The following is a 12,099-nucleotide window of genomic DNA, read 5'->3' as shown; positions in this document are numbered from 1 at the left end:
AAAAAAAAAAAGTTAGTTTTTGAAGCTTTCATTTCAGTAAAAGGTCCGATTTTTTTTATTCCAGATAAATAGGTTTTAAAAAAACAAGAGACGTTATATTAAATACTATTATATTACAGAATTCAAACTAGTGCAATGTAAAAATGTAAATCTTCAGATGTTTTAACCCTTTCACATGGCTGGCAACGCATAACGTCTATTCAGAAAACCCACAATGATTTAAAAGTGCTCCTGATAAACCTCCCCAGAAGGCAGTGTGTGTCTATGGCTACATACAACCGATGGTTGTGGTTTAAGTAGTGTTGCTGGAGAGTAATTTGAGAACGGTTATCAGTTAATCCACATAATCGCAATGGAAATTTTCTCCTGAAATTCAACGATGTATAGTGTCTTTTTTTTTGTTTGTTTTATATAATTACTACCTCACTTGTGCTCATCTCAATCTCCTAAATTTACCTATAAACAAACGTCCTAATAAATATTCATTACATAAATGCACTAGTATTTTCTCTGGGAAAAATAAACCAATTGGAAACCTAAAAAACATAGAAACAATACTTTCCTAGTAAATTTTATTTTTAGAAATACATTTTGTCACAAGGGAAAAACTGACAAGATAAAGGTTTTACGTAGCGACTAAAATGGGACGAGTCTGGTCCGCAAAAAAAAACCAGTATAAAACATGCTGCAAGTTTCTCGCAACGGACACACTCCATGCAGGTAAAACGAACGTGTAAATAGCCCCATCGACCTGTTTGGGTCAGCGTGCGGTCTGTTAAAACGGACATTACACGGACAAGAAATATGTATTAAAAAATGAAAACCTTGAATTTAGGTGATAATTGAGGATTTTGGGCCAGCCTATTTATCATATAGGTGATAATTTTCTGATCATGGAGATAATGGAGATAATTTTCTGATCAGAACATTATATAGTATAAATGATATCATGAAAAACTACAACTCTTCCCGCAGTATAATAATAATAAAAAAAAGTTATGGCTTTTGAAAAGTGCGAATGGAAAAAGTGAAAAAAAAATAAAACAAAATGGCTGCAGAGGGAAGGGGATAATAGAAAAATGGGGATACAAATTATGAAAGGACTGAATTAATGACCACACAAACTTGTAAAAAAAACACTGTTCACGTAAATTCTAATTCACATGTTCCGCAGGTAAAGTAACAAGCGTTATACGGTCTTCTGCTGTTATCAACCAGAAGGATCAGACCGCAGCTAATAAAACTGCAGGGGATTAGCAAGGACCCTGTTTTGCAGCAATTCATGTACTTGGACACAGTGAAACGCGTTCAAGCCGGAGAATCCACATAAAAACCAGCAAGACATTTAGAACACGCGATTACTTCAGCCTCCGGACACCCAATCTATATATTTGGAATCTGCATTATACCACGTCTAGCTGACTGGCTTCTACTGCAGCCTTGGGTAGCCAACATTTCTGCCTCCAACATTTATAGATTTTCAAATAAATTCTACACGTTTTTGCGCAACTGATACACTTGAAGACTAATTGGTATAATGACAGGTGCAGAGCAGATAGAGAACATGTGCCCTTTTGTGCCAGGTAGAGTATAGGGTACAGCCGTCATGAATTGCTTATACGAAAACAGCACAGCAAATACATAGAACATTTTCACCGATTTAAGAATTTAGAACGATGAACTGAACCGGACAGCCTCAGAAGCTTTTACCAGAGACATTTTCCTCCCTTTTGGAATGCTGCAAGTACTACTAGTAAAGTAATACCATATGTGCATAAGACAAAAGTCTTAAAAAGAGCATCCTCCAGAAGTAGTAAAGCAAAGGAGAAACTTTATAAATAGAAAAGGTACAATATAAGTTTATGTTCAACATTTTAAAAGAAAACCGGTTATAAAACATGCCATGTGACAATTATAAAAATGCAAAAGGCTTTGTCATAGGAACAGAACAATGAAAATGACGGCAATGCCGGATCAGTGACATGACGGACACCACTAGTAAAAAAGTGAAAAAAAAGTTTAATAAATTACAAAATGCTTTACTATTAAAAAAACAAAAGAAAGTTAAAACGTTACACATATTTGGTATCGCCGCGTCCGTAACGACCCCGACTAAAAATCTATAACATTATTTAACCCGCACGGTGAACGCCGTAAAAAAATGTAATAAAAAACTATAGAAAAATTGCTGTTTTCTGTGAATACTGACTTTAAAAAAATGTGATAAAAAGTAATCAAAAAGTCACATCTACTCCAAAATGGTACCAATAAAAACTACAAGTCTTCCCGCAAAAAAAAAGCCCTCATACAACCGCATCGGCGCAAAAATAAAACGTTACGGCTCTTCAAATATGGAGACAAAAACAAATAATTTTGAAAAAAAAGTGTTTTTACTGTGTAAAAGTAGTAAAACATACAAAAACTATACAAATTTGGTATCGTTGCAATCGTAACAACCCGCTGAATAAAGTTATTGTGTTATTTATATCACACGGTAAACGGCGTAGATTTAAGACACGAAAAAGAGTGGCGAAATGTCAGTTTTTTTTCTATTTCCCCCCAAATAAAAGTTAAAGGGAATGTGTTGCCAGCAAAACATGTTGTTTTTTTTTTTAATTAATTAAACATTTAGTGTGTAGGTGATTAAACATTGTTCACATTTATTTTTTATTTTTTTCACGAGTCAGGAAATATTATAAATTAGATTCTAATTTATAATATTTCCCATTGCTGGTCACTAGATGGAGCTATTCCCAAAATTGCAGCATTGCATGTGGTAAAGCAACCACATTGCTTTTTGCTGCAAAATTGGGAAAAAAGCACTCGCTCTAGTGAGCTCTGAGAATCCCCCCCTCCTTTATCCTGGCTAGTGCCGGGATAAACGAGGGTATTGAACGGTCTAACCTCCTACACTGTGTGTCGCCATTTTTTGAGCTAACACACAGTGTAGTAGGTTTACATACAGTAGTAAACACATACAAACACGAACATACATAGAAATCTCTTACCTGCTCCTGCCGCCGCGGCTCCCTCCGGCCCGTCCGCTGCCGCTGGTCCAAGTGCACAAGTACGGAAGCCGCGACCGGAAGTAGTAATCTTACTGTCCGGCCGCGACTTCCGGTCCACAGGAAAATGGCGCCGGACGGCGCGCATTTCAAATTGGACTGTGTGGGAGCGGCGCATGCGCAGTTCCCACACAGAAGTGGATGGGACGGGACCCGTTCGCAGTCCCTATGGGACTGTGGCTGCCGTATTCCATGTCTGTATGTGTCGTTAATCGACACATACAGAAATGGAAAAAAAAATGGCAGCCCCCATAGGGAAGAAAAAGTGAAAAAATAGAAAAAAGTAACACACAAATAAAAACGTTTTTAATAAAACACTAACATTAAACTGACATGAAAAAATTTTTTGTGGTGACACTGTTCCTTTAATAAAAGTTAATCAATAAATAATATGTCCCCCAAAATGGTGCTATTAAAACATACAACTTGTCCCGCAAAAAACAAGACCTTATACAGCTATGTCGACGCAAAAATAAAAAAGGTTATAGCTCTTGGAATGCGACGATTGAAAAACGTTAGAAATGGCTTGGTCATTAAGGTTTAAAATAGGCTGGTCATTAAGGGGTTAAACTTGTTACATACGTCCTTTACAGGTAGAATGTTAAAAGCTACAAAGTAGAAAAATAGTTACCGGTTGTTCTGGCATTTCCTGTCCATTCTCCATGGCTGCAGTCTCCCTCAGGTCAATGAAGCCCTCTATAAAATAAACCAAAAAAAGATTTAATCAAAGCTTTTAAAGGACGAGTGTCACGGAAAAAAAAATTTTGATATCAATTTGCATTTAGTGTTTTATTATAACATCTTTTATTTTTTATGTGTGTGTTTGTGTTTTACTTTTTTCTAACTTTTACTTCTCTATAGGGGCTGCCATTTTCTTTTTCATCTCTGTATGTGTCGATTAAAGGGAATGTGTTGCCAGCAAAAAATGTATTCTTTTTTTTAGTTAAACAATTAGTGTGTGGGTGATTAAACATTGTTCTAATTTTTTTTATTTTTTTCACGAGTCAGGAAATATTATAAATTAGATTCTAATTTATAATATTTCCCAGTGCTGGTCACTAGATGGAGCAATTCCCAAAATTGCAGCATTGCATGTGGTAAAGCAACCACATTGATTTATGCTGCAAAATTGGAAAAAAACTCACTCGCTCTAGTGAGCTCTCAGAATCCCCCCTCCTTTATCCTGGCTAGTGCCGGGAGAAACGAGGGGATAGAACGGTCAAACCTCCTACACTGTGTGTCGCCATTTTTTGAGCTAACACACAGTGTAGTAGGTTAACATACAGTAGTAAACACACACTGAAACACGAACATACATAGAAATAACTTACCTGCTCCTGCCGCCGCCGCTCCCTCCGGTCCGTCCGCTCTGTCTGCTACCGCCGCTCCAAGTGCACAATTCCGGAAGCCGCGACCGGAAGTAGTAATCTTACTGTCCGGCCGCGACTTCCAGTCCACAGGAAAATGGTGCCGGCCGGCGCACAGTTCAACTTGGACTGTGTGGGAGCGGCGCATGCAACGTTCCCACAGAGACGGCGTACACCATAGTGGATGGAACGGGCCCGTTCGCATTCACTATGGGACTGTATATGCCGTATTCCATGTCTGTATGTGTCGTTAATCGACACATACAGAAATGGAAAAAAAAATGGCAGCCCCCATAGACAAGTAAAAAAATAAAAAAAAAGTAAAAACAAACACACAAATAAATATAAAAGTTCTTAATAAAACACTAAAATCGAACTGATATAAAAAAAAAATTTGGGGTGACACTGTTCCTTTAACGACACATACAGAGATGGAATACGGCAGCTACAGTGCATAGGAGTCTATGAACGGGAGCCGTTCCATTGACTTTGCTCTATGGCTCTGTACTGCGCAGACGCAGGTCAGAGTCACACAGAGCAGAGCAGCTGTTTGCAGGGAGAGAGCAGGCGCCATCTTGAAGACCAGCTGCAGTACAGGTAAGATGTGTCTCTGCATGTCCCACTCTCTATCTCACAGACCCCCGCTCTCGTGACCCCCGACGCGCCCCCCCCCCCCCTTGTATGAAGGACACATGATGCAACTGTACTGGGAAAGCCCTGAACAATAAATCTCTAGTTGTGCGGAGACTGTTTGGGGATGTGACTAATGAACCTCTCAGTCTCAGCACAATTAGAGAGATTTACCGTTCAGGGGTCTGGGAAAGCTGGGTGACCACCATTTCCCCTCCTACCTAGTAGGAGGGGTAATGGTGGTTACCCAGCTTTCCCAGAAGCAGATCTAACCAGGAAAGGGCTGGATGGACGGGCTGAGGGTGTAGAGGGTTTTTGGTGATCTCCCTCCGTCATGCGATCGGACCTAGGTTATCGGTTCATCAGACGGGGTTCATGTGACTATAAATCTGTCCATAACAAGAAACAGTGCACTCAGGACAAGCCCTGCCCTCATGCCGTAGTTGTGTGGTTCTGTCTGCAGTGATGGCGGTGGGTGGCTCTGACACCCGCCTCCCCCGTCGGGTCATCTCAGGCAGGACAGAAGGGGTGTCCGGATTGGAGACACAGCGCCGCACCTGTCCTCAGGTTGTGTCTGGTATTGCAGTTCACCTCCATTGAAGTGAATAGGACAGAGCTGTAATACCACACACGACCTGAGGACAGGTGCGGCGCCATGTTTTCCTGGACGACCCCTTTAAGACATTTCCCGTGTGTGTGTGTGGCAGAGAGGAGTGTGCACGGGCGGGGCTGATACTTCATAGCCGCTTATCAGCTGTTTTGAAGAATCAGCGACACACACACACACACACACACGCACACGCACGTAACCAAGCGTTTTTTATGTGTTATTTTGCACGTAAAATGTGCAAAAAAAAAACTTGTCAAATACACGGCGTGTGAACCGGTCAACTCAAAAGTCATTCACTTCACTTTCATCATTCTAAGGCTGGGTTCACACGACCTATTTTCAGGCGTAAACAAGGCGTTTTACGCCTCGGTTTACGCCTGAAAAGACGGCTCCAATACGTCGGCAAACATTTGCCCATTCATTTGAATGGGTTTGCCGATGTTCTCTGCCGACGACCTGTAATTTTACACGTCGCTGTCAAAAGACGGCGCGTAAAATAACAGCCTCGGCAAAGAAGTGCAGGACACTTCTTGAGACGTAATTGGAGCCGTTTTTCATTGAATTCAATGAAGAACAGCTCCAAATTACGGCCGTAATTGACGCCTCGCAAAACGCGAGTACGAGCAATTACGTCTGAAATGACGGAGCCGTTTTCTCCTGAAAACAGCTCCGTCATTTCAGACGTAAATGCAGTTAGCGTGTGCACATACCCTAGGGGTATGTTCACACACAATGTTTTCAGCTGAAAAATCGGAAGCAGAACGCCTACAAGCATCTGCCCATTGGTTTCAATGGGAAATACGGCGTTCTGTTCCGACAGGGCGTTTTTTACGTGGTAGTTTTCCAAAAACGGCACGTAAAAAGACACCCGACCAAAATAAAGTGCACATCACTTCTTGGGACGTTTTTTGGAGCCGTTTTTCATTGACTTTATAGAAAAACAGCTCCAAAAACGGCCGTTAAAAAACGCGAGTGATTAAAAAATGGCGGTTTTCCCTTTGTTTAGTAAGCGTGTGAACATACACTAAGGCTGGGTTCACACGACCTATTTTCAGACGTAAACGAGGCGTATTATGCCTCGTTTTACGTCTGAAAATAGGGCTACAATGCGTCGGCAAACATCTGCCCATTCATTTGAATGGGTTTGCGGACGTACTGTGCAGACGACCTGTCATTTACGCGTCGTCGTTTGACAGCTGTCAAACGACGACGCGTAAAAATACAGCCTCGGCAAAAGAAGTGCAGGACACTTCTTTCAGACGTAATTTGAGCCGTTCTTCATTGAACTCAATGAAGAGCAGCTCAAAATTTACGGCTGTCAGAGAAGCCTCGCAAAATGCGAGGAGGAGCAATTACGGCTGAAACGAGGCAGCTGTTTTCTCCTGAAAACAGTCTGTCATTTCAGCCGTAAAAGCCTCTCACCGTGTGCACATACCCTTAGCCTTTTGGTGTGTCCTATAACTTCTTCCAGATGCAGAATCACACCCAATATGGCTGCCGGACACTGCTTAGCAATTTGAAGACACCTTTTCCTGGCTTGTGAGAGGGGGGGTGAGGTTCCCTCCCACATTTACAGCAGCGGTGAGTCAGGTTGCTTTGCCTTATTGACCTTGCTGTAATTCTGGGAAGTGCTCCCCCTGGTTGCCAACATTGGAAAACATGTCAAATTATTATTTAATTTTTAATACTTTCCACCATACGGAAAAAAAAAAAAATACAGCAAAAAACGTAAAAAATATAATAGAAATAAGTAACGACACTTAAAAAAAAAGGTTTCATTTGCGACACATTCCCTTTAAAAGTTTGGTCCAGCGTGGGAGAGGGAAAGAATGAGGCAGATTTAGGGCCTGTTCACATCAGCTTTCAGGTTCCGTTCAGGGGAACGGATGAACGGAAACTACCGCTTCCGTTTGCTATTGATTTCAATGGTAATGCTTCAATTTCAGTTTGTTGCAGTTTTTTTTTAGTTTTTTTTTCATGGAAACAATAGGGTAGTCGAATTAGGGATGTCACGATACCAGAATTTGGACTTCGATACCGATACTTCATGTAGCACTGCGATACTCAATACCAAAACAATACTTTTACGAATTATATATAAATATATATATATATATATATATAAAATTCATAACACCTCGTGCCTCACATTAAGTGAAAGGAAGCAGTTTTTTATTTTATAACCAGGTAAACATAAATGACGCTATAAATGTGTTATTACGGTCGCAACGATACAGAATGTGTATATTTTATGTATTGAGACTTATTTTAAATGTTTATTGTAACGTGTGTGTTTTTTTAAATTTATTTAACGTTACTTTATTTTTAGATTTCAATGTACTGGCATATATCCATATGCCAGTACATTAGCCTGTGTACGAATAGTACACAGGAAGTTGTTAGAACATACCTCAGTATGACCGAATAGGAAATATGGCCAGACAGCCCTGGTGTCCTTCAATGGACCCCGGGCTGTCTGCCCATATATATATGGTATGGCCCTCGATCACGTCACAGGAATTCCCTGTGATGCGATCCAAAGGGAATCCCCCATTCTCATTTTCCCCATAATGCGGTGGTCCGCTTTTAGCAGCGGCACAGAAGACAGAACATGGGGTTGTTTTGCAGTGCGCCCAGCATGTTCTGTCTTCAGTGCCGCATCACATCATGCTGAACGCGCGCGCACTTGTCATTACTCGGGAGCGGGGCAAAGGTTGTATTACACAGCCGCAGCCCTGCTCTCATACATTCATGTATTACTATATTAAGCTGTGTGGCTGCACAGCTTCGTATCGAAATACATGAAATAACGGCATCAAACCGTTTGAGGGTGAACGGTACCGAAACAGTATCGAAGTTTCGATGCATCCTGCAACCCTAAGTCGAATACTACTGCTTCCATGAAGAAAAAAAGGGAAACTTTACGGAACGGCAACAAACAAACTGAAGCATTACCTTTCGGCTTTCCGCTCATCTCTTCCTCTGCCGGAAAGGTTGAACAATACCCGAATGCTGATGTGAACATGCCCTTACACTATCCCTTCAATTAAAAAATAAAACCAAACAATCACAGTTGTTTTACTGGCACTTTAGAGAGAAATTAAATAAATGCAAATTAACTATTACATTAAAAAAAATAAAAATTAAAAATATTCCCCAAATGCCAAAAATGGTATGTTAATTACGGTATGTAATACGTATACTATGAATTTATCACCAAACGCAGTAGCATTACATCAAACTTACCCGATTTCATATCACAACATGAAAATACTATTTAACTTCACATGCCTTTACTAGGTTTTGAACTTCAAGTCAGAGGAGCAACACAGGAGTAGGGCAAAGTATGTATTATTTGTTATGCCTAGTGCATAGACTCCTCAGGCACTGCCCTAGGCATAGCACAGTATCAGTTTTACCAAAGTACTCCTAAGGCTTCGTCTGCATCTGCGTCGGGGTTCCTTTCATGGGTTCCGTCAGGGGAATCCAGAAACGGAAACTAAAAGGAAAACTTAGCTTTCCCTTTGCATTACCATTGATTTCAATGGTAATGCTTCTGTTGCTAATGGTTTCCGTTTGTCTCCGTTCCGTAAGGTCTCAGTTTTTACGGCGGAATCAATAGTGTAGTCGACTGCACTATTGATCCCGCAAAAAAAACGGAAACCTTAAGAAACGGAGACAAACGGAAACCATTAGCAAGGGAAGCATTACCATTGAAATCAATGGTAATGCAAACGGAAGCTATGTTTTCCATTCATGGGTTCCCCTGATGGAAAGGTCTGACGGAACCCATGAAAGGAAACCCGACGCAGATATGAACGAAGCCTTAAAGTTTTTTTGTGGCCCTTGGAAGTTGTACAACCTGGAATGTTGCCCTGAGATCAGGAAACTTGTAAACATCTGCCCTGCAGGTACGTTCACACGCAGCAGCATTAGGTCGGATTCACATGAGCGTGTGCGTTTTGCACGCGCAAAAAAACGCGACATTTTGTGCGTGCAAAAGGTCCATAAAAGCTCCGTGTGTCAGCAGCATATGATGCACGGCTGCGTGATTTTTCGCGCAGCCGGCATCATTAGGACACCCTGTTTTTATGTTTGTAAACAAAAAAGCACGTGGTGCTTTTGTTTCCATTCATAGTTTTGACTACAGTAGCGCGCATAACATGGAAGTGCGTCCGTGTGCCGTGCGCAGTTTTCACGCACCCATTGCCTTCAATAGGTTGCGTGATGCGCGAAAAACGGGCAAATATAGGACATGTCGTGAGGTTTATGCAGCGGAGATACGCTGCGTTAAAATCACGGACAGTCTGAACGGCCCCATTGACTAACATAGGTCTGTGCGACGTGCGTGAAAATCACGCGCGTCGCACAGACGTATTATACGTTCGTCTCAATAAGCCCTTACTGTGCTTAGACAGCTACAATATTTTACCACAGCAACTAGATGTTAAATAGTTGTGACTGGCACTTTTAAATATCATATAGTTGTTTTTGCTGCATTGTTTCAAATAGCAACTTGTCTTACACATGCTATTTTTTACTCAATGACTAGAAAAAAAGTGAAAGAATCTCAACCGATTTGTGACCGCTAATGCAGCTTTTTTATGGCATTTACTAGTGGGCTTTATGTTACAGCGCCACCTGTTTATATGCAATAGTAACCGCAGAATCTACGTATCAAAGGTAGGGTGCTCACTTCGCCCTCACAGCTATAATCGACAGAAAAATAAAAATGTTAAAGGTCTCTTGGAATGTAGTGACACAAAAAGTAGATTTTTTTTCGTTTTTTTTCCCTTTCTGCAAAAGTAGTAAAACAAAAAGAAAAAACGATATAAATTTGGCATTGCCGTAATCATACTGACCGAAATAGAAGGGCGGTATTGTTGATTTTTCTCCATCTCCCCTAAAATAATTAATCATTGAGTTACATGTAACCCAAAATGGCGCCAAAAAAAAAAAAAAGAAAAGCCCCTCATACTGCTATGTCGATGGAAAGAAAAATAAAAATGAATTATGGCTCTTTAAATGTGACCATGAAAAAAATAATTTTATATATATATATATTTGTCTGGTCACGAAGTGGTTAAATGTATAGATAACGTACCAGTAATGTAAGAATTAGTTAATAAAACAAATGGAACATCACACTTGAATATGGATCTTAATGGAACCGCTTCACTCTATCCAAGCGGATAGATAACAATCTGACCCTCTTTAAAAATCCTTGCATTTATATAACCACCACAAAAAAACAAAACAAAAAAAACAGGACTCCAGTCTAATGTAGGCAGCTTACTTCACAGAGAGCATCCAGACATGGCACTTATAGGTGTTTTTGGAAATTTGACAATATAACATCAGTGGAGGTGATCCAATTTTGTAAAATAGCCTGTTCTATTCCCCCAAGCCGGATCTTCCCTGGAATTGACTGACCTAAATAGAGGAATAAATGAATACGGAGTGCATCAGTGATGGAGACACTTGAGATAACCCCATTCACAATGAGGAGGGACGTATACTTCAAAAGGCTTCAGCTACTGTAAGTGCCACTAATATTACAGAAAACATTAAAAGTAGAGGTCTCACGAAGACAATTTTTTTTTATAAAAAGACGGTGTGATGATAATCTGGCCATGGGCCTGCCACAGTGTAGCAAAACATGCTGGCCATTCTTACATGTAATGCGTGGACGCGCCAAAGCCACTCTTCGAGGGCGCGTCTCTATTCTGGCACATAAAAGGGGTCCCAAGCAGGGGTTCTCGCCATGAGAAAACATCTTTAAATGGGTTTATCCCGTTTCAGCAAGTGACAGGTTATAAAGTTTTCTAATATACTTTCTTTATCAATTCATCACAGCTTTTGTCTTGAAGTCATTGAATAGAAAGCTTCATTTTCACCTGTGTCCCCATCACATGGCCAGGACTGATTTTTATTCCCTGGAAATAAACAATGAAGGTTCCTACCGAATGACAAAGCAGAGATATAGAAAAAGGAAACCGAAATATCCATTGAACATAGTATTCCCCAGCCAGTGGCAGCTCTAAATAATAATGTGTTATCGTATTACTGGAGCTTAGTACTTGGGTCAAAGCCCTCTTACTGGCAATTAGTACTACAGTAACAGCCATGTAACGCAATCATATTTAATAGACTGATTTTCCTTTTTAATACTCAATATGAAAGCTGTCAAATGAAAGCTGCTTGCAAGCTCGGAAACAGAGCACAACTGCCTTGTCATGTAGGAATTAAAAAAGGTGTTTTACAGGACACCACTAGTCAAAGAACTGGAAATATTTGTTTCTACCAATATGTACTTTGTTTAAATATGGCTGGGGCCACACATCTGGAGGCACGCGAGTCATGGTGAGACAAACTAATTTACGTGTACTTAGTGATTTCTTATAGTAATACGAACTTTTACATGTAA

General features: G+C 40.5%; 1 protein-coding gene across 5 annotated transcripts in view; it reads right to left on the bottom strand.

Moving 5' to 3' along the window:
- EYA3 (EYA transcriptional coactivator and phosphatase 3) overlaps nt 1-12,099 on the bottom strand; it is a 96,985-nt gene that overhangs the window by 61,582 nt on the left and 23,304 nt on the right. For 3 of the 5 annotated variants that reach the window (XM_075853307.1, XM_075853305.1, XM_075853303.1), the window contains exon 2: nt 3,697-3,761. The exons of 1 other annotated variant lie outside the window; for it this stretch is intronic. In XM_075853307.1, the coding sequence (XP_075709422.1) occupies nt 3,697-3,729 (33 nt within the window). In that variant the 5' untranslated portion in view covers nt 3,730-3,761. Of the gene's footprint in view, nt 1-3,696; nt 3,762-10,968; nt 11,106-12,099 lie in introns of all 5 variants that reach the window. One more of the 5 variants, XM_075853304.1, reaches the window with a different exon arrangement.

The sequence above is a fragment of the Rhinoderma darwinii genome, chromosome 2 (assembly GCF_050947455.1).
Source record: "Rhinoderma darwinii isolate aRhiDar2 chromosome 2, aRhiDar2.hap1, whole genome shotgun sequence".
NCBI classification, from domain to species: domain Eukaryota; kingdom Metazoa; phylum Chordata; class Amphibia; order Anura; family Rhinodermatidae; genus Rhinoderma; species Rhinoderma darwinii.
The sequence above is the reverse complement of the archived record's forward strand: the minus strand, read 5'-3'. Positions and strand labels throughout refer to the sequence as shown.